This window comes from Canis lupus, chromosome 28 (genome assembly GCF_003254725.2).
Source record: "Canis lupus dingo isolate Sandy chromosome 28, ASM325472v2, whole genome shotgun sequence".
NCBI classification, from domain to species: domain Eukaryota; kingdom Metazoa; phylum Chordata; class Mammalia; order Carnivora; family Canidae; genus Canis; species Canis lupus.
Window position 1 is genome coordinate 34,143,942 of NC_064270.1, and position 22,723 is coordinate 34,166,664.

A 22,723-nucleotide genomic window follows, 5' to 3' on the forward strand; every position below is an offset into this window, starting at 1 on the left:
GCTGACGGGCATTTCCTTTCATCCCTCTTTCCACGAGAAGATAAAACGTTTGCGCCGCACCCTGGTTGCGCTGCAGCCTGCGGCTGTGCTGGGGCTGGGGCACGGGCTCCCCGGCAGCCCCGCAGGTGTCCCACGCTGTCCACACCTGGAGAAGCTGCTCAGCCTGCCCGCTGCGTGGAGGCCGCGGACCTGACGGCAGGACAGAGGGCGCCCGCCGCCCCGCGAGCCCAGCACCCGTGCCCAGGGCAGAGTCCTGCTTTCAAGCAAACCTGGAGGCACGTTTGCTGGGGGCAGGCGTCCTTCCCCTGCCGTCCGGGGAGGCACGTGGCTGGGCAAGCGGGGCTGGAGAGCAGATGGCCCTACGTGAGGCCAGCGGGCCACGGGGCCCCGCCGTGCTGCTGAGGGCTCACCGGGGACGGCGCAGGCTCCCAGCACGCCGGACTGGGAGATCACACGGAGCCTCCACCCTGCCGTCCTGGGGTCCCTGGCTCCCGGCGGGGCCCCTCCACCTCCGAGCACCCACACACGTGCACACGCGCGTTGCCCTGGGTGCCGGGCTGCTCCGACGTCCGCCCTTGTGGCCACGAGTGTGGCGGGGGTGGGGGCGGGGGCGGTGGCGGTGGCGGTGGCCAGCCCTCCTGCTCGCAGTGGCTCACTCAGCTCCTGCATCTGAGCCCGGGGACAGCGCTGAGAGGCCCGCCGTCCGCATCACAGACCCGACCCCGAGGCTCGGAGGGGCCGGGGGTCCAGACTCTGCGCCCGCCAACCCAGAGCTTAATGCTCCCTTGGACAAAGCAGGGGACCCCCCGCCCAGTTCCCCACAGCTGACAAACCACACGGCAGGCTCCCAGAGGCTGGGTACTGAACCAGGAAGCTTTATTTACACAGTAAGAGTAACAAGCAAATTCCTGAGAGACTAGAGCGGCTCTAGTGCAAGACAGTCGTGGCCCGCGTGGGGGGACAGGCTGCGTGGGCGCAGGGGGCGGCACAGCCCGGGGCCTCCCCGCACACCTTCCCCGCTCCGGCCACCACGCTCCCTGAAGCTCTGCAGCCTCGACGACGCGTGGGTCGGGAAAGCAGGCTGCAGCCCCCAGGTGGGCCCACGCGCTGTCACCGAGCCCCCGGGACCTCTCCCCCACGCACTGAAAACACAACTTATTTGCCAAAGAGACTAAGCTAGAAGATCTGACTATCCTACCTAGGCTACAAGGTCTCTGCTCTGGTCTGGATTTTTTTTTTTTTTAATCTTTTCTTTTCTCTTTAAAGATTAGGCAATGTGTTCTCTGGAGCCAACGGGAGGGGTTTGACCAGCTGTGTGGATGTGGCAAGATGCGGCGTCACTACCTGTACGGGGGGCAGGGGGCCTGGGCCACACCAGCCACGGCGGCTCGGACGCGGCTCACGCCAGGGCCCCGGGCCCGAGGCGGTCATCGTTCAGGGGACGGCCCCGCGGCCGCGGAGTGCACGTGGCTGTGCCCTCGGGGGGACACGGAGGGGCACCCCACGCCAGCGCCAGCCGGGGCCCACGGCGCAGCACCCAGGGGTGTCCGAAGGACCGCGGCGCTCGCTCGGACGGGCAGGGCCCCGAGTGGGCCAGTGGCGCGTTGCCCCTGCACTGGGAGGCCCACCTGAACGCCGGGGGTTGTTTTCTTTTCAATGTGGGTTTCCTTTAATTTAAATTTCCTTTCAATGTACAAATTCACAAAACTTTCCTGCTACAAAAATTTTGATGACAAGTAAGGCTTTCTGAGAATGAAAATCTGTGGACGATCAGCACAAGCGCCCCCGCGGCCTGGGTGTGTGTGTGCCCGTGGGCCCTGGGCCGGCGAGTAAGGCAAGAGGGTTTGTGGTAAACGGTGAGGCTGAGGCCTGACCCCGGCCCGGCCCCCGGGCGGACAGCAGGTGCTCACTCTGGAGCAGGCAGGGATGTGGGCGACGGGAGCCTCGCCTCCCGCTCTCCTGCCCCTCAGGGTCCCGGGGCGGGCAGGGCAGGCGGCCTGGTGCGGCCCGTCCTCCCGGCTCTGGGCTTCCCGGGTCTCCCTGCAGAGGCAGGAGCTCGCGGGCATCCACTAGGAGAGGCAGGGCCTGGGCATCGGCGGGGCTCGTGACGGGGAGCCGGCCGGGCCCCCACGGCCACGCGGAGAGCCACACGTGCTCAGCGGGAGCCCCTGGCCTGAGCCTCCAGGAGCCTCCGGACCAGAAGTCCTGGCGTCCGCGGGGCGGAGCATGAACACGCCTCCCTGGACGGTGGGGCACCTGCTACAGGGCTTGGCTCTCTCCAGAGGTGAGCGTGAAGCAACGGAGGGGCATCGCTTTCTCTGAGCAGAGGGGACGGTGGCCGTTCTCTCCCCACTGCTGCTGTGGGCTTGGGCTCCGAGCTTTGGTGGGAGTGAGGACAGCAAAGAGGGGCCTGCGGAGGCTGGAGGGCCAACCCCTGCCTTGGGCTGGGGTACCTTCTGCCCCAAAGTGCCCTGGGACGTCTGCGGGTCGACGATGGGACCAGCTTGGGAGCAGGCGGGAAGGCTCGGCCTCCCTTGCCGCCACCAAGCCCGAGGAGGGGGGAGGCTGGAGGGCAGGGTCTGAGGGCAGATCACCCGCCCCACAGCCCAGTGACACACTACCGTGTGCTGTCCCAGGTGACCCTGAGGAAAGGCAGCTGGGGCTCGTCGCTCAGGCCCATCTGGCTCAGCGCTCGGTCCCTCGCTGCGGCGTGGACCAGGAGATGGGGCCCTGCCTCTCCTTCCACAGGAAGGGCTCCTTAGAGGCCATGCTCCCTCTGTGGCCGCTCTTGGTGCGGGCTGCGTGCCAGTACCACCCACCCCGGGCTTTCTGAGACACGAGGGCACCAGCGTGTGCTCTCTAAATTCATACGGTGCCAGGTGTTACTCAACAACTACCCCAGCCTCCTCTGGGTTTGCTCTAAGAAGACGTGGCCTCCATGACCCACTGCGTGGGGACCAGGCAAGATGGGAGGGCTACCCAGAGCCACCAGCAGCCTGCTGTGGGTCTCCAGGGTCCTAAGGGGACGTGCCCTTGGTCGGGGGGCCACTGAAGGGTAACTGGTTCTGACCCCAGGACCTTGCCCTGTGCCCACACATCCACTCCACTATCCAACTTGAGGCTTTCAACACAACCTGGGAGGGCCACTGAGTTGAGATTTTCTCTACCAGCATCTTATGGGTGATTTTTAAGAAACACCACCTATAAATCAGATCTTGAGCACCACGCTTTTGATCGACTAAAAAAGTGAAGGTGTAAGTAAAGTTTCCCAAATAGGCTCTTTCTTTTGGAGAAAGAGGGTGAGAACCATCCGTACTCACGCCGTGGAAGTGAGGTGCTCGCTGTCCACACAGGATGAGCAAAAGCAAAGAGGCTACAGACGTGCCTTTGTTACATGTCAGCAAACTCAAGAGAATACACCGGTTATTTTTAGCCATATGGGGAAAGGAGCCGCTCGCTCACAAGCCGACCCGGTTGCTATTGTCTGCAGAAGACGCCAAGTTTGCTACAAGCCAGACTCTGAGAGCACAGAGCCCGTGCGGTGTGTCTGCCAGCTGCGCTGCCTGAGAGCGAAACCTCAGGGGGTCGGGGTGGGGGGTCCCGTGAGCAGGGAGTCCCCAGGGGTGCAAAGGAGCTGGGATGGTGTGTGCTCACCACGTTCTGTGCCTGCAGCCGGCAGGAGGGACACGGCACCTGGAGCTCTGCTCCCCACCGACCCGCAGGAGCGCTCGTCCTGGGGGAGGCTGCTGCACCCTGAGTAAAGCCAGCGGCCCCCACCGACCAGCGGGGTTCTGAGATGTGCTCAGAACACCGCAGGGGCCCGTGTAGCCCCCAGCCCGGGACCCCCGGAGCGTGCACAGGCAAGATGACAGGGCTACCCGGACCCCCAGCAGCCTGCGGTGGCTCCCCAGGGTCCCAGCAGCTGCTCAGCCCTGCCTCCCAAGGGCATTTTCAGGGGTTGCCCATTACTGGTGACCTCTCCCCACTCTCCTGAATCAAGCTGATCACGCAGTGACAGGTTCGCCACAGAGAAAGGCTGGCGTGCCCACCTTGCCCGAGCGGCTCCAGGGTGGCCGAGCGAGGGGGCCAGACCCTCTGCACCCCAGGAGGGGCGAGCACATCCACCCACATCTCCCCAGTGCAGATGCCTCTGACAAGCAGCCCAACTGTTCTCCAGGGTCCCGACACGGAGAGCCCCCCCAGGAGCCCAGGGCTCTGTCTCCCACGCTTGGAATTAAGGCCAAATGGTTCTGGTGTTACTACAGAGGAAAGCGTCTCCCGAACCTTCCCAAGCCTGAAGCAGGGAGACCTGGGAGAGAAGGCACGGAATACAACGGAGTGAAAGAAGCTGTGGGGCCGACCCCCCGAAATGAACCTGAGCAGGAGGCCGGGAAGGGCTTGACACCACCAGATGGACCTGAGCACGAGTCCCCCCTGCCCCCCTGCCCCGCTGGCAGCCGCTTGCAGAACATCGGGCCGTGCGGGGTGCCTGGCGGGACAGCCAGCTAGGAACGGGGTGGGGGGGGGCGCCGGGAGAGCTGCTCTCGGGCTCCAGGTGGACGGTGGACGTGGCCCCGTGCTGGTGGGGGGGGGGGGGGCGCTCGGCTGTGTGGCACGGTGGCCAGGCCACGGGCGGGCCAGCCTCTCGGGGGGGCCAGGGTGCGCTCCCTGGGACCCGCCGCCCTCGGGGAGCTCAAGCCTGGCCCGGGAGGGGGGCTCCCCGCTTCGAGTGCCCGCCGCCCCTCAGTTGTTCTCTATCTGTTCGATGTCCAACTCGCCGTCCAGGGAGCAGGGGCTGTTCCCCGCTGCCCCGCGGTCCCGCCAGGCCGAGGCCGGCCCCCAACTCCTGCCACAGCCCTCGCCCAGGGCACAGCCGCCCGACTCCTCACAGCACTGCTCCTCCTTGCAGGCCAGCTGGTCGTCGAAGGCCGGGGGCACAGGCTCGGGGACCGGGGTCCCGGCGGGGGTCCTGCCCCCCAGGCTGGAGGCCGAGGCCGAGAGCAAGGCGGTCCAGGACCTGGTGCTGCTGACGTGGAGGGCGAAGGGGCTGTGCGGGCCGCAGTCCTCCATCCCCGCGCTCAGGCAGCTGAGGCTGCTGAAGGTCTGACAGTTCTGTGGGGAGACAGACACACAGTCACCGAGGGGCACGGCCCGTCCCAAACCCGAGGCCCGCGGGCCCCAGACCGCCTGGCCGCAGCCCCCGGGGCGATGTTGGCGCTGGGTCCGCCGGGCCGTGGAAGCCCAGGAGAGCCCGGTCCCTCCATCGTCCGGGCGAGGAAGAGGGGCCGCTGGCAAGTCGGCACGAAGAGATAACCCGGCCGAGGACGCTGCGTTAACAGACGCAAAACCCCTTACCCACAAATGAGGAAAGAGCCTGAGCTTCACAGCACCCAGTGGGGGGAAGCGCGGGTGGGAAGGCCAGGCTCCGAGCCCTGTGCAGACCACCCTTCTGAGAAGCGACCCATCGCCCTTCAGCGGGTAATTCTGCTTCTAGAATTTCTAGCTTCAGAAAACAATTTAGGTGCCTGGGTACCTGGGTGGCTCGGTCAGTGAAGCGTCTGCCTTCGGCTCAGGGCACGATCTCGGGGTCCGGGGCTCGAGCCCCGTGTCGGGCTCCCGCTCAGCGGTGAGCCTGTGTCTCCCTCGCCCTCTCCCCCGTTCTCCACCATTTGTGCTTTCTCATACTTTCTCTCAAATAAATTCTTTAAAAAAAAATTTAGGATGCGTGCAAAAATTCAGCAAAATGAAATTTTGTCATCCTGCTGAGTTGAGAAGAGAGTTCCCCAAACCCCCCAGGATAAGGCACGTTCCGTAAAACATGTCTTTTCAGACAAGGGGAGGCTAAAACGCTCCGGCCTTCAAAAGAACACTGCCGGAGTGGGAGCTCCAGGCCCAGGGGAAACCCCGCCAGGCTGCAGGGCTGCACAGGGAGGTCTAATGCCCACCCACCCGCTCACCCCAGGAGCGGGAGTGGGACACGGGGCCGGGAGGGTAGAGCTGACATCCTGGCCATGCAGGGAGCTGGTTCCCACGTGAGCCTGGGCCCCGCCTGGAGACGCCGACCCTCTAGTGGGGGTCAGGCCCCTGTGCCCTCGACGGGCACTCGGGGTGGATACCACAGCTCTGCTGAGCCTCTGGGAGGCTGGGCTCACCAGCCGGGGCCTCAGGCAGGCCCCTCGGCCTCCCTGGCCTCGGCTGCCCCAGCTGTTGAGAGGCAAACACTGGTCCCTACCTGTTCTACAGGGCTCTTCGAGGGCCCGGTGGGAAGGTGTGGCTGTCAAGAGCTCCCTGCCCACCAGGCGCTGCCTCTGTGTGGGGCCAGCCTGGGGAAGGAGGCAGCCGGGGCCTCCCTGAGTGGCAGGCGCAGCTCAAACAGGACCCAAGGGTGCTTGGGGACACCTGTCCTCGCTGTTCTCAAGGGGGGGCAGGCCCAACACTGCACAGTGGATTAAACACCTGCTTTCACAATAGAGCGAAAATCGGGACGGTGGGTTGTGACGGCTAGGGGTGCCCACAGCGGTGCCCTGGGGAGCTCCCCACAGGGACTCGAGAGAAGAGATGTGCTGGAGGGCAGAGGAGAGGCCTGTGGGCGCAGGTTGCTCCCCTGCACCACGTACGGCGGCGCGAGGGCGGGGACCCGGAGCCAAGATCACAGGCCTGTCCCGAGGGCCCTGGTCCCTCACAGCCTGCAGTGTTCACAGGTCCCTGTGAGATAAAGAGGACCACCGGCTGTCACGGCAAACAAGCTGCTGAAACGGGCTCGGCAAATGGGGAAGAAGAGCTCTGTGGAGGAGGTGGCTGTGCCTGTCGTGTGCACGCTGTTCCCGAACGCTCCAGAGCAAACCGTTCTCATGGGTTTGCTGTTCTTGGGATCTTTTGATTAACTGAGAAAGGTGAAGGCTGGGGGTGGGGGCTCTAGGAAAGAGCGCCGGGACCGAAGGGAGAAGGCCCGGCCGCCGGTCAGAGCCGCGATGCTGGCCCAGGCCCTGGCGGAAGCCCAGGTCACCGTGGGGTTCAGTGGGGCCTCACTCTGCACAGTGACGTTCCCGCCCCACCACAGCGAGGGCTGGAGACGGCCCCCAGATCGGAACCCGACCCGACCCTCGGCCTGTCTGCCTCTCGGCCAGCGTCTTGTCCTGCCGAGACCTGAGCCAAGGAGGGGAACGGGTCGGGGGCACGAGAAAGTGGGCGGGTGGCCTCGCCCAGACGGGGCTGCCCACCCTCCACCCGAGCCCGTGTCCCCGGCTGCCCCGGGCAGAGGAGGAGCAGGAGCGGGGCGAGGGGGTGTCATGGGGCCTTGGTGCGGGGGGAGCCACGCCCGGCACCCCCGCCCGGCTGAGCAGGCTGCTTCGCCCACGGAGCTGTGGTGTGAGGACATTCCATGGTGTCGACAGGACAACAGTGTCCGATGGAAGCCGGATGTGCTGCAGAGGGGTCACAGGTGATGCCCTTGGGGATCAGCCCAGCGTGCTGAACGCCGGAGCACGTGGCACTGTCTGCTGCGAGCTGTGGCCAGGAAACAGTGGGAAGCGCTGGCATAAACCCGCGCGGAGACGCTCCCCAGTCTGCGTTCACCTTCCCCGCCCGGACCGTCCCGCCCGCAGACTGCCGCATGGGGTAAAGGTGCAGGTGGGTGGGGGCGGAGGACTCTGCCTCTGCCTTTATGGCAAGCGTGAGGGTGTGCGTCTGGGCACTAAGGGCACTAATCACGTTAAACATTAGCCACACGAGCAGCAGGGTGCCGGGGACCCCAGTTTGCTGGGAACTCTCTGCCTTCGCCTCAAGTATTCCCTGGAGACCGCTGAGGTCACACGGGCCATTACAGACCCGGGCTCTGGCACCAACGCCTCCCAAGGCTCCGGACAAGACCCTCCAGCCTACGGACCTCAGCCCACCTGCCAAGTAAGAGGTGGGCCAAGGGCACCTGGGAATAACTGGGTCCTTTCTGCTTGGCAGCAGGGCAAGAAGCTGCCAGCTGTGGTTGGTGAATGTTGTCACAAGCATACCCCAGGACGTCCCTGCACCCCAGCCCCCAGAAGTCCTCAAAGACACCTGCTCCTTGGCTGCAAAGCCAATGTCACCTTGAAAACTTTGTTGACTGAAAACTCAGCCATTTCAGCCACAGTGAAAACCAAGACGAGCCCACTGAGGGCCCCAGCTGGTGGCCAGCCCCACCTGCCAGGGAGGAATGTGGCTGACACAATGGGGCAGTGTGCGTCCTGCCCAGGCTCCATGCTGGGTGAGCCTCCTGGTGCCCACCTGCCCTGGGGGCAGGGTCCTGCCCAGCCTCTCCTGCCAGCTCGCACTCCCCAGAAGCCCGGCTCCCACAGGAGAACGCTGCACGGGCCTGTTGGGAGGCCCGGAGGCCTGCGTGCCCTCAAATATGTCTGGGGAAAGCTGCTAACAGGTTCAAAGGGCCACGTGAACACCAGTCTGTGGTGGAATGGTTGCTCCAGGACAAACAGTCCCCTGCCCCAAACTCTGCCCTCCTGAGGCCCAGCCCCGGCCCAGGGATCGGCCACCCACTTGGGCACAGGCCTGCTCAGGTAACAAAGATCAGAAGGAGCCTCTGCTGTGGCCTCGGGCTAGTGACTGGGAACACTGCCCAGCACCCCAGTCCTAGAGTCTGGGGCAACTTCCAAAAGGAGCCCCCAAACGTCAGGAAGTTCCCCTCAGACCTGCCAGCCACATTTCAGCCCACCCCAACCCGTCCCCCAGGGCTTCCCAGCCTGGAGCATCGGCTCCTCTTCTGCACGGCCTGTGCAGATATTCACTCCGATGTCCTCCTGGGTGGGAGGCCCCAGCCCCAGGGACAGAGACAAAGGTCCTCACCTGCTGCAGTGCACCCCCTGGACTCTGGGTGGTCCTCCTTGTGCATGGAGGCCCGTCAGGCCCTGGGTACCTCAACAGCCAGTCCCTTCCCCCCACACACTGCACAGGGTCCAGGAAGGGCACAGTCCAGTCCCTCCAGATGGGGGCCCCTGTGCCTGGGGCTCCAAGCTAAAAACCCAGCCCCCCCTCCCCAGGAGACTCATGTTAACAGACGCTCAGCCCCACCTTGCTGCACGTGCCAGCTTAGGCTCCCAAGCTCCTTCCCCTTCTCTAGTGCTACTGCTCTGACGCCAGCCTAGAGGAACCCAGGGGGGAATCCAGAACTGTGTACCAGCCCAAGTGCACCACAGGCTCTACCAATAAAGACCCAGAGCATAAGGCCGATGGGGTGGGGGGAGGGAGGACAACAGACTCCTCTCAGAACAGCTCCAGGACCCAGAGCTGGCTGAAGGGGTGGGGGCATCCCACAGACAAGGCCAGGGGCAAAGGTGGGTAGTTGGAGCACGTGTCCCCTTTCTCCCAACTGTCCTCCCCTAAAGAGGGCAAGCTGTGTTCCCCATTCCCGTCTCCCTGGGCCCCCACATGCCCTGAACCTAGCACGTGTGGTGGAGCAGCTTGGGAGGGAGAGAGCTTCTGGACCTTTCTAGAACAGCAATGCAGGTCCTGACTGTTGAATCCCAAAGAGTCTGGCCATCGGGAGCCAGCCCGCTGGGTGTCTGCCGGGGAGCAGTGGTTGCTGGGACCCTTCTCCCTGGCTGTGCCGTGTCCTGAGCACAGTGCCCACACAAAGCTGCCTTTAGTATTGACCTGGGACAAAACATGCCTCCCCGAGGCACACCCCTTCTCAGACAAGAGGCGAGGCAGAGCCAGCCCTCCAGACAGGCCCGCCTGGCTCTTCCTCCCTCCTGTTAGGGCTGCTCCCCCGCCCCCTTTTCAATCTACCTTTGCAGATCTCTTTGTGTTACACATCTTTACACATCTTTGGAGCTACCTCCAATCCCTCTAGGAAGACGGGCATAAAGAAACCCAGCTAACAAGTCAGGATGATCAGCCCTGGTACCATCCTGGCCAGAGCTTTCCAGAGCCTTGCAGCCGCTCTGCTGGAAGCTGCTGGGCCCAGGGCTCTGGCTAAGCAGAGGCATTTCCTCCCCAAACAGACACTTTCACGAGAACAGAACTCTCCAAGTATCAAGAAAACACCAGGCCACGAGAATGGCTAGCGGCCTGGAAATTTTCTAAGTCTCATTTATGCTGGAAGTTGGCACAGAAACCACCAAGGAGGCAAGACATGAGGTTTCCTGGGGTGGGTGGTTGTTTTTTGTTTTTGTTTTTGTTTTTGTTTTTTTAATATCTCAGAGAAGAGAAAAAGGTACCAGCACATGTTGGGCCTAACTTGAATCCATCTCTGGCTAATCTGAATTTTGCATGAAGGCCAGCTCTCTCACAGGAGGCCCCGGGTGGGGGTGCTGCTTCTCCCAAGGCTGCCCTGGGCCAGAGTGTGGGTGGGTCTGGTGACAGGCAGGGGCTGGAGATGGCTGGGCACTGGGGGCGCGAGCTGGCCCACACTGGAGGCTGCTGTTTGGGGCCCTGTGGTGGCTGGCCCTCTGCTCTGGGCACCTAATTCACCATGCCCCTGCCACAGCCAAGCTCCTCTTCCTGCACGGGGTGGGTCAGCTGCTCGCCCAGGCCTGTGTCAAGGCCCAGCCCATTTTTGTGAAATGCTTACCTTTGGACTGACTGCACAAGAGGCAGCCTTTTAGGGCCTGGACTGCTTTTCTACCCACAGGAACAAGGGAAACCCTATCAGACAGGCCTAAAAAGAGGAAATAAAGTTGCCCCAAGGGGAGCCTCTGAGTCCCGGTGAGCACTGCTGACTTGGCCCTGGCTCCCTGGGGCTCTTCCCCAGGTCACAGGTTCTAGAATCAAACAGCCCAGGGGGCCAGGGACTATCTTCTGGACATGATACTGGCTCTGGGCAATTACTAGGAAGTCCCTGGCTTCCTGTGCCACTGCTTCCTCAACTTACTTCTGCGGAGGCCACAAATGTTTACTGAGCACCTCTTTACCTGGCAAAACCCAGCTCTGCATCATCCTCTCTGAAAGCCAGCCGCGAGCCTGTGTGCACCCTGCCTGGCCCCACGTGGCCCTGACCCTACACACCACTGCCTGGCTGGGGGCGGCTCATAGGAGGTGCTCAGTGCAGCCTGGGGGATGAGAAGGAAGGACTCACCTGGTTAGTTAGCCTGCCTGGCTTGGCCTTGTGCCAAGGAACAGGCCTTGGTGGCCCAGAGCCCTGCCAGCCCTCTGAATGGTGTCCCCCAGGCCACACTGTGGCAGACACCGTTTCTGCACCAGGACCCCCCCACCCCCCGGGGGGGCAGATGGCCTGCCTGGACACAGAAGGTGTGCAAGCCTGTGCCAAAGGGCCTTCCAGCACTCTGGCAATCAGAAAACAAACATTTTGTTTCTGTGGCGTGCACCCCAGCCAGCACACACTCAGGACAGGACTTGTGAAACCACCTCGCTCTCGGGTTGGTGTAAGGAGAATTCCTTGCCTAACAAAAGTCAAGGGACCTTTCCAAAGCACACAGGGCTCTGGCAGGGGGCCAAGGCTAACGTGCTGCCGGGAGGCACGCGGTGTCGGGGGGCAGCTGCTATAGCAGAACTGGGGGCGCAGAAGGAGGGGCCCTCGAGGGCGTGGTGGGCACTGGGTTCTGTACAGCTGCCTGGAGCTGGGTGCTCTGAGGGCCACATGAGGGCACAGGGAGCCAGGACTACAAAGCATCGGGGCCCTTGCAGCTCCATGTCTCTGTTCCAGGTAGTGGCTTCCAGAGAAAGAGGATCCTTTTAGGAAAAATGAGCAAATCGTGAACCAGTTTAACAACTGCATTTTGGAGACTGGCAGACTGAGGTCAAGACCAGGGATGAGATCTGCCCCAAATCGCAAGGCTAGTTGATGTGCAACCAGACCTCTGACTTGCAGGCTGTGCTCAGGAGAGCATCTGATCCTCAGGCAGGATGGCGGCCCTGAGAAGGCTAGACAACCCCAGACTGGAATCCCGGCTCCCCTGTGCCCTCTGCGGGACCTTGGCAGATCATTAAACTTCTGAGCCTCAGTTCCACATTTGTACCACGAGGCTAAGAAGAGCCCCGAAGTCACAGCACTGTCTGGAGAACTGATTGCAGTGAGAGCACCAAGGAGCCAGTGAAGGTGCCTGGCAAACCTGAGCTCCTCCCGCCACCCCCTGCCCCTCACTGTGCTCAGGTGCAGGCGATGTGCCCAGGGCACTCTGGGGACACAGCACTGCACAGCCAAGGGGTCGGGGGGCTCGGCTTTTGGGAAAGAATCTACCCTCCAGGTTGGTCAAATCCAAATGCGCTTTTTAAATCCAGATCTGCTTTCAAGAGCAAGGAGACAAGGCAGTGACTCAAAAGGTAAAATCTCTAGGAATAGAACTATAAGAAGTAGCAAAAATGATATGAAGAAAACCATAAAGAACACAAATAGAATAACATGGTGTGTTGCAGACCGGAAGACTCGACCTCAAAAAGGCATAAATTCTCCCCAAGTTAATTCCTAAACTGAACACAATCCCAATCTAAAACATCAATGGCATCCCCCTCACACCACCGTCTCCAAACGAAGTGATTCTTAAGTTTTTAATGGAAAATAAACAGAAGAGGTTCATCAGGACAACTTTACGGAGCAGGGAGGAGAGATTCTCTCTACCAGACGCCAGAACACGTAAGAAAGCCGTGAGAGCTAAGGGTGCCCTGCCACACGAAGACACAAGGAGACTCTCGGGCCCGGCTCAGTACTCGGTGAAGGTGGACGCTCGCAGCACAGAGCAAAAGACGGAATTCTCAAGAGCTGGTAGTGTGATAAATGGGGAGCCGTCAACAAAGAAAATAGAAAAGCTGGCTCCATATTCCTGCCACGTACACGATAAACTCCATCCACACGGACCAAGGACTGCAACAAGCCCTAGAAACATGAGAATTCTTTCATAACCTGGGGATAAAGGGGCCTTTCTAAAACTTAAAATCCAGACCCATAAAATAACTAGCAAGCCTGATAACTACAGGTGTCAAAAAATGCCAAAAGCACCGGTGGGCATGTAAAATTGTACAGTCGCTTCGGAAAACAGTCTGGCAGTGTCTCAAAGTGTTAAGCACAGAGCTACCTACCGTGGGACCTAGCGATGGCACCCGTAGGCGCACACCCAGGAGAAGTGAAAACACGTCCATGTGGAAACGGGTACACGAATGTCCACCGTGGTACCGTTCATCACGCCCCCAAAGTGGAAACAGCTTCAACGGCCGCCAACTAGCAAATGGATAAATAAAATGCCATCTATACGACGGAATACTCACCGGACAGAGAGAGGAGAAGCCCTGACACCTGCCGCCACAGAGGGAAACCCTGGGAACACCAGGCCAAGTGGAAAAAGCCACACAAGAGACCACGTGCCGCACAGTCCCACGTACACGAAAAATCCAGAGTGTCGGTTACAGGCTGCCTGGGGCTGGGGGCGGCTGAGGGCGATGGAAGGGACTGCTGGGGGGTACGGGGCTTCTTTAGGGGGTGATGAAACGTTTTACACTGTGGTGACCCACACACCGATGACAATATACAAACTCAGGAATATATGAGAACCACTAAACTTGTACACTTTACTTTTTTTTAAGGTTTATTTTTTATTTATTTTTTGAAATGCACTTTTAATCTGTACACCCAGCATGGGGGTTGCACTCACACAACCCTGAGATCAGGAGTCACATGCTCCACCCCCCACCCCCCGAGCCAGCCAGGCACCCCTGAACTTCTACACTTGAAATGAGTGACGTGTCCAGCACACGAACTATATCTCAGTACAGGTGTCAAAGACGAGGAACAAATTAGAAATAAAGATCTGCAGCTCATACCGCAGGCGAAGACGAACCTCCCTAACACACCACGGAGAAGAAAAAGACCAACAACTCATACCTTTATAGAAGGACAAATGAGCAGAGCTCAGGACATGTGAACTGCTTTCCATGAGACGAAGAACAGATGCTCGATCGGTAACAAAAAGGCCAACTAAACTGACACAGAGACCGCTTGTCACCCATCCACTTGGCAAAAACCCACGTGTGACCAGCGTGTGCTGGCGGGAACACAGACCCCCTGCAGAATCCTACACCACCACCTGGGCGACTCACACACAACCCGCGGCCCGGCGATCCTCCCGGTGGAGTGTACCCCCCACGGGATCCACCTGCCGCATCTGAAGGACACGCGAGATTCGCAGCTCATGGCAGAACAAGGCTGCGCAGTTGCAGGGGCCCGGCGGTGCGGCCCAGGAAAGCCAGGCCACGTCCACACGACAGAAAGGTCTGCAGCTCGGTTCTGCCATGGAAACACCTCCAGGGTCTGTAATCTGAGATAGCAAAGTGCAGCAGAAAGGTAGATAGAGCATGTCCTCCTTTGTGTAAGACAGGAGAGAATAAAATAAGAAAAGCCTTATTTGCTTCTGTTTGCATAAAGGAGTTCTAGAAGGATCACAAGAAACACACGAGCAGTTAACCGGGAAGCAAGACTTTCAGCTGTACGTTGATTTTTGAATATATGAATGTATTATCAAAAAAAAATACGCACGTGTGTGTGTATGTGTGTAAGAGGAGGACACACACTAAGTCAGAAATGAAAAAAACCATGACTCACAGGTCAGAATCTCATTCAAAAGGTCACTTCCATTTTCGAAAAAAGGAGCCCTGTCCATCTCCATATTAAATCATTTTCATGTGTCTCCATCAAAGTTCTTGTTGATTTTCCTTATTTCCTTATTGGCAGGAAAGAGGCTTATATACATTTTTGAAAATGACAATTTGCAAAACTGTGCAGGAGGAAAAAAAAAAAAAAAAAAGAAAGCCCCTACCAGCCCTGAGTTCCTGCACTTAATAATCACCAAATTAAATCTGAGGCTCATACAAGCACAGGATGTGAAAACATCAGGAAGTGCCAGCCCCAAACTGGCAAACGGGCCACACATATGCCAGACAGCTGCGTGCAGGCAGCCAGCGTGCGGGCCTGCTCACGCGGCTGGTGGGCGCTTTCACAGAACGCAGTCGTGGGGAGATCCCTGGAAAACGTCTCCCTGCCGCAGAGGTCCACGCGGCTCCCTGTCCCCCCAGCAGAGGCTGGTGTGGGGCTTCCCACTTCATGGGGGAGCACGACCAGGCTTTGTGGGCAACCCACCACGGGGCTGGGGGCTGCGTCATGCCCCAAGCCCTGGCTCTGTCAGCAAGGCCCATCTCTCATCTCTCAGATGATGCCATCCTTGTCCAATTAGGCCAGTGGCACCCACCCCGAGCAGCTGCCCAGCCCTGCCTGCTGGTGGTGCTAGGAGGAGGCTGCCTGTTTGCCAGAAGCGGGTTGGGAGGAAGGGCCCCCCTGCCTGCAACAGCCCCGGCGCTGAATGAGGGGACTTTAGGACACACGCTAGAGACGGACATTTGGGCCAGGTGTCCACAGGTGTGGTGTGTGCGCTGGAGCCCGTTTCCACCTGCCATCATGTTTCTACATCTGGCAAAGAGATGAGAAGCAGAGATTACATTCAAAGTGTCAAATTCAGCTGTATTTCCTTTCAGTTTTTTTGGGGGGGAACCTCTTCTTTTCTCCCCAACAACAAAATCTGAATCGTGAAGGAAGGTAGACAAATGCTGCAGGAACACAGCTACCTGACTTATCTGCTCAAATAGGCCTCACGCAGAAAACTGCAGAAGCGAAGTCGAGAAGCCCCTCGCAGGCCGGCCCTTGTAGCTGGCTGGGCGCTCCCCGTCTTAGGATGAGCCTGGCTCCCCAGTGGTCCCCACACCCCTGTGCACAGCAAGAGCCAGCATCCTGCCCAGTCACACACAGCCCCGGCTCTCTTCACACTCGGCACCTATCATCGTAGACAGGGCGGGAGGGCAGGCTGGGGGCGCAGGGATGTGCTAGAGCCCCAGAGAAGGGGTACCCTGCCTGCCAATGTCCTCTGACAAGAGGCCCAAGAGGACCCATACAAGGTGTCCAGCTGCCCTCACTTCTGCAGCATGAAGGTGGGCCTCCCTCCCCCATCCCAGAGAGGCTCCTCGCTGACCACAACGCTGGCCACGGCAGGTGACACAGGCACCCTCGCTGCTCTGTGACTTGGTCAAAGGACAAGAGTCCAAGGGCAATCCCTCCCCTGGAAAGGCGCTACAGGTGGGAGAACGGTTCCTGGCAGGGGCATCAGAAACAAGGTCTAGTGCCACTCGGGAGGGCCTTACACAGACCCCGCTCCCCTCTGGGCCTCCGTCTGTCCTCTGTTCTGGGAAGGGGTGGTTCCCAAGGGTCACCCTTGCTGGCTCTGGGCCCCACGGCAGGCTGCAGACGGTGGGAGACTACAAACAGACTCTGAGGACACTGCCCTGCCAGGTGACCTGCCGGGGACGTAGGGCACCTGGCCCTGGCTCCAGCCTGCCGCACACCGGGCGTGTCCTGGGAAAGTCCTGCGGCTCCCGGCCCACCTGCGCCATGAGAGTCGTCCCGCATGAGCCCAGGGCGTCCCCACCCTGCCCTGAGAGGCTGCTGTGCACAACCAGCTTTGATGTGACTTGAGGCCTGGCACCAGATCCCAATCAGAACCGTCCCCCTGCCCCAGTGGCCCCAGATGGCCGCCTTGAGGCTGGACCCCGTTCCAAGCTCCGGATGCTGCGGGCCCCTTGAATGACCTCACAGGCCTCTCCGCTCAGCGTGGCTCAAGCCGGCCAGGCGCTTTCCTCCCCGGTGTGCGGCCCACAGCAGCCCCAGCAGCCCGTTCCTGCCTCGCCCGCGGCCTCCTCGTCCACTCGCTCCCTCTGGGGAGACCCTGCCTTGGCCATATCACCCTTGTGGTCCAGCTACAACACCTCCCTGGCCCCCCGTGCCCAGACCCACGGGCTGACGGGCGGGCTCACCACACCCCGATGCCCGAACAGGGTGGGCTACCGGGTACGAGGCCGAAACGGCCGCCTGGCTGGGACGGAACCCTGCCTCTGTTGCCAGGACAGGGGCTTCTTTGGCTCCTTAGACAACTTACGCTTCTCTTTCCCCATCTGTAAAATGGGGAAATAAAACTGCTCTCATGGGGCTGTGATGGCGACTGATGAGATCACACGCAGGGCCCGGCTCAGCGGGATTTCGACAGCTTCACGGGGCCCAGCGGCGCCAGCGTGGAGGCCCGAGCTGCAGCCCCGGGAGGGAGCAGTGGCAGGAGAGCGTTCACCCGCCCAGTCTCACTGCGAGAGCAGAATCGCAGGCACGCTGGGCAGAGGGGCCGCGTGGGCCTGCACTGGCCGCCAGAGCCCCGTGGGGGTGAGGAGTGGCAGCGGCCCAGCCGGCCCGGCCAGCGTGTCCCGGCTTGCCCGAGCACGGCAGGTGGCCACAGACATGCCTGCTGGCATCGGGTGTGGCAGGACATTCCTGGGCTGCTGCTTCTGCTTCTCTGGGCTGACTGTCCCCACCCGCAGAGCCAAGGTGAGTGGCAGGGACGCAGTGCGTGGGGTCCTGGTTGCTCCTACGCCCCAGAGAGGACTGCCTCACCTGAGAGCTTCGCCTCACCTGGAGGCAGGAGAGATGCTGGCTTCGCTATGGGGTGGGGAGGGGGACTCTGGCCCACCAGGTGCCTTTCCTGGGATGACCTGCCTTCTAGCTCCATCTCTGCAGCCAGATCCAATGCCACAGCATGGCAGGGCTTGCATCTTGGAGCAGCTGGACCAGCAGACCTGGCTCAGAGTCCAGCTCTGCCCAGTGCCCCATGGGTCACCTGAGCAGGTCCCATCTGCTCTCACAGCCAGCTCCTCTGAGCTGCAGGGAGGAATGACCGGAGACCACCATGGGAGGCTGCACTGTGCTTACCGGACTTCCAGACACTCGTGGCCACCAGCCCAAGGCACTCCTCAGTCTCTGCGGCCCAGGAGCACCCTTACTGGGGAAGGGGCTCCTGGGCTCCACGGGAGGGGGTTCTGGGCCCTCCACCAGGACCGTGCCAAACCCACCCAGCAGGAAATCCAGATTCCGCAGGAGCAGGCATCTGGGAGCCATTTCCTTAGCTGCCAGGAGGTCCCCACGAGGCTGTTGAGGAGCCTATCCTCGGGGTGGGGTGGGGGGGGGATGGCTGTGGCCCTGAGCACCAACCAGACAGGAAAGCCTGCGCACTCTACTTAGCGACTCTGGACGAGTCATTTCCACTCTCAGAGCCAGGGTGGGAATCATGACGCTGACCTCGTGTGGAAGGGAGCGTGTGGATGGCTCCATGCAAGCCGTCAGCGTGCCAGCAGAATGTGGCTCCCGCTTGGAGGCCTGACTGCAGGCTCCGGAAGGGTTGGCCAGGGCGGGCCTCTGTTTCTTTGACTTTCCCAGGGACACACCTCAACATAACTGTTAATTTCCTGATAGGCTTATTTTTTCCCTTTCTATTTTTTCTCCTTTGTTCGTTACTGTTCGAATGTCTGGCAGGATATGCAAACAGAGCACCCGCATCTCAAGGGCCACCTAGAAGTCAAGTTAGTACACCTGAGGTGGGTGTCCAAGACCAGCACTGGGTGAAGCTCCGGCCTCCATCGCTGCAGCACCCAGTCCCGAGGGGCAGCACCCCGACATGACAGCCCAAGGCTGACTCCTCCGCAAACCCCCGCAGAGGGGGCAGGGGCAGGGGCAGGCTTAGGCCCGGTTCCATGTGCTCAAGGCCGGTGCCCTTACCCATCACACTGCAGAAATCCAGAAAAGAAACCCACCCTCATTTCTACCCACCAAGAGCCACTGGCAATCCTCACCTGCTCCTTGATAAAAATTCCAACAGCCAAAGGCTCGTGGGATGACGAGGGTCCGAGCTAGTCCCCGAGCAATGTGCAGGGCTGGTGGCAGCCCTAAATCACTCTTAAGCCCAGACATTTCCTCATGTATAGAAAACTGACTCACAAGGTTGAGCTACCGTAACCTCCAGCCATCATCCCCTGGAATCTCATCGGGTTCGGGGAACAAAGTCGGCATTTCTAGGGGGTTTGCTCTCGTGGCCTAGCAGCTGTGTGGCCTCTGATGAGCAGAGCTAACATTTACTAAGCATCTACCATGAGCCTCTGCATGGGGACCATCCCACTGAACCCTCACAACAGCCCTGGGTGGGGGCAGTGCACCACGGTCATCGGAGGGTCAGGGGCTTGCCAAGGCCACACAGGGAGTAGGTGGGGAGGATCTGAGCCCCGGCAGTCTGCCTGCAGGGCCGAGTGCCCGAGTGCAGGAAGGAGAAAAGAGGGGAAGGACACCAGCGAGGCAGCAGCCGGGCCAGAGGCCGGCAGGAGGGTGCGCCCAGGTTGCCCCACGTGGGGCCAGGCCCTTGGCCAGATGGCAGGAAGGGGCAAAGGCCGTGAGTACATTACTTACTTTCCTCTGGAGCCCACCCGCAGGTGACAAATGATGTGTCAGGGGGAAAGGGCTGAAAGCGCCAAGGAGGATGCAAACCAGCAAGACCAAACAAAAGAAACCAGCAGAGTGCCGTTACCACACCCTCGATGTGCACGGAATCCCAGGCGTGTTCCTGAGGGCCCCAGGTCGGCCCTGGCTCCTTCTTTCCCTTACATGTAAATGCATGCATGTGCATGTGTGCACGCACATCTCTCTCACACACAGAGACACACACACACAGAGATGCAGACACACAGCTCGGCCATCTTGTAATCACTCTAAGATGATGGTGATTCCTACAGTGACTGATGATGACGACACGGTCAATTGGCCTCTGGCCCCTCGGTGGCCCTTCCTGGTCTAGAAGGCTGAGGTGAGCTGCAGTGAGGCAGAGGAGGTGCCCACCACCAGGAGACCAGCTTCCAGGCCTGGGGCCCCAGCCTCTGGCCTCCCACCAACACTGGCTGCACCTGAGTCAGGAAATGAGCCCACTTCTCTCTTGCAAAAATAAAAACGTTTAACAATTTGGAAAAAGCACAGAACCCATGGGGAAGTCCCTCATTTTCCATCTGCAAGTAGCTACTGCAAAAAGGAATTGCCAGACACTGTGTGTCACTGGCAGGGGCCCGGGTTCACTAGGAACATGGAGCCCAGAGCCACACAGGCCTCAAGGGCTAAGGGTCTCAAATCCCTGCAGGAGCTGCCACCACAGCCTAGGGCAAGAAGCAAAACCAAGTGCGTTCCCTGCCCGTTGGCCCCCATCTACCCTCGGTCTTCCAAGCAGAGAGGGAAGAGCTGCTGACACTCCTGTTCCCTTGAACTGGGCGTCTACCAAATGCAGGCAGCAGAGACTCAGCGTCCTCGGCCTCACTTGTTCCTCCATCAGGAGGGGAAGATGAGGAAGCTGAGGCCTACAGAGGCCGAAGAGACTGACAGGTCACTGGGTGAGCATGGCCCTTCTCCATCTGAGTAAAATGGTGTGTGCACACAGCACCCTGCAAACCTCAGGGGAGAGTGAGTCGTGGGGGCCCTAACCGGCAGGTCCCTGCAGCTGCAGCCAGTGGTCACGCTGATGGGCTCGGGGCACAGGGCCAGTCACTATCCTTTCCCCTCTCAAGGACACGGACTGTGCCGAAGCTTATGGGCAACCTGCCCAGGGGACAGGTCAGGGATCCTAACGAGGCTGGGGCCCTAGACCAGAGGGGGGTGAAAGCTGAGTCAAGCACATGGACAAACCCACAGCGACAGACCGTCTCCTCTCACCAAAACCTCTCCTGGAGGCCGTGGCCAAAGCAGGCCAGCTTCAAGGTTGGGGCAGAGGGGCCAGTGATTTTGCCGTGACAGACGGGCTGCCAGCATAGCCAGGACGGCCCCAGATGCCACTTCTCAAGCCTGGCACCTCCCCTCTGTAGGAGGACTGGCCTGAGGCAGGGGGGTGGGCCCTGCCCTGGTGGTCCGAGAGACAGACGGTGCTCGGGCTGGCTTGCAGGCAGCCTGTTCAGCCACAAAGGCAGCCAGAAGGACGTCCTGGCACCAAGGTCCCCAAGTGAACAGGAACCTGAGATCCTGTGGGTCAGTACCCAACCCAGACACACGTACACTCACAGTTCACGTTCGTAGAAACGCAACACCGACTCCCGAGAGAAAGGGTGGCCTTTTCTCTCTTTTGCAGTTAAAACTGGTTCTCATTGTAAAACTAAGTGGGGGCCGAGAGGCTTCTGCCGATGCTTCTGGCAGGGAGGGGGTGAGTCCAGGACAGACCCCTTCAAATTGCAGCATAAAGCTCCGGGGCGGCCGGGCTGAACGGCCTTTCTACTTCCCGCTTTCTGGCGCGCCCCCTCCCTCTTTAATCTTGCCATTGTCCCCTCCAAGAGAGACCTCATAGTGTTCCCATGAAAGCAAGAAAAACCGACGTTCCTGAAGGTATTGTGGGACCTGCCCGGGCAGAAACGCTCACATGCCTTTTTTCTCACTATTAGCTTGAGATGATCTTAGAAAAAGAGGGAGACAGACACACACACACACACACACACACACACACACACAAACAAAAAAGTCCCGCCTCGATGGCCGGTGAGAAATAAAGCCGTTCTGTCTCTCGAGAGGGACATCAATTGTCGGCGCGCCCAGGTTAACGGAGAAGCACAGAATCAAGCGTCCCGCTCGCCCGGCTGAAAACAAGAAAGCAACCTCCGATTGATTGGGGGAAAGAAATTAATTGCAGCTTTAGAAAAACCTTTTCTCTCCGCCAGGGCCTTGGGCCCATTGAAGCCCGGGCGGCTCGGCGGGGCTCTTAGCGGCTATCGCCATTCACCAGGCCATTCACCACGCGCAGGTGGCCGATGCGTTTCCCAGGGCTCGTCGGCGTGGGGACCGCGCCTTGCCTTTCAGCGAGGCCTGCCCGCGTCTATACAGGGCCACTTAAATCAGTCTGAAGCTGTGAAAGGCTCCACCGCTCGCGGCCCGGGCCCGGCCGCCCAAACAGAGCCCCGGGAGGGCCGGCGGGCGGGCGCGGGGCCGGGAGGACGGTGCCAATTAAAAACCCCAGCCTGTGAGCCATTCTCTCCCTCATTTTCATTCCTACAGCTACATTGTGTCCACTGGCAGTGGCTTCCAAAAGCAAGGCGGCTGCATTCACCTCCCAGGGCTTTAGAGCCGCCATCCCCCGAACTAGGCTAATTAAAAGCCTGGTCCCTCCCAGGCTGCTCCTGGGGAGGAGCGAGGACAGAAGGCTCAGGAGACGAGGCGAGACTGTGAATGCTGGGCTCTTCCAGGGGCGACTGGCAGGCTGGGAGGAAGGGGCCTCTGGAAGGAGTAGGGCCTGCCTGGGCATCGGTCCCTTGGATCTCTGGGACATTCAGGAGCTCCCTGCACCCTCCGAACCTCAGGAAGTCAAGGCAAACCAGATGTGGGTGGAAATGGGCCCTGCTCCAGGGCTGACACGCCTCTGGGGTGCACCGACCACCCATGCCTGCTCCCAAGACGCCTGGGGGACAGCAAGCCAGGAAGCTGCGGGGCACTGACTGTTGTGGACACAATCGTGGTTGGTAGAAAAAAGGGACCCAGGCCTGGCCATGTTCTAGCTGTTTATCCAATGCCCAGTCACTCTGCCCCTCTGGGCCTGTTTCAACTGGAAAGCAGCGATGATGCACGCTACCTTGCAGAAGTGCTGGGCTAGCACGTACACGGCACACATGGCCGTGCCCAGGGACCGCCAACACCGAGACCACTAGCCCACAGCACTGCCGAGTGGCCACCACCTTCAGAAGCTCTTCCAGCAAACCAAGGAGCTCTGGCTCCATGAGGGTCAATCAGACCCCCCAGAAGCAGTCGGGGGGCCCTTGCTGCCCTGCTGCCTCCCTTCCTGGTGTCCTTAAGAATTCCAGTCCAGCCTAGCCCAGCAATGGATGAAGATGAAGACGTGGGGGGAGCAACTCCATTCTTTCA

At 60.3% G+C, this 22,723-nt stretch overlaps 1 protein-coding gene across 1 annotated transcript in view; it reads right to left on the bottom strand.

The window, feature by feature from the left end:
* Positions 1-855: 855 nt before the first annotated feature.
* FAM53B (family with sequence similarity 53 member B) overlaps positions 856-22,723 on the bottom strand; it is a 70,820-nt gene continuing 48,952 nt past the window's right edge. The window contains exon 4 of the mRNA XM_049103494.1: positions 856-5,112. Coding sequence (XP_048959451.1) covers positions 4,744-5,112 — 369 coding nt within the window. The 3' untranslated portion in view covers positions 856-4,743. The remainder of the gene's footprint in view (positions 5,113-22,723) is intronic.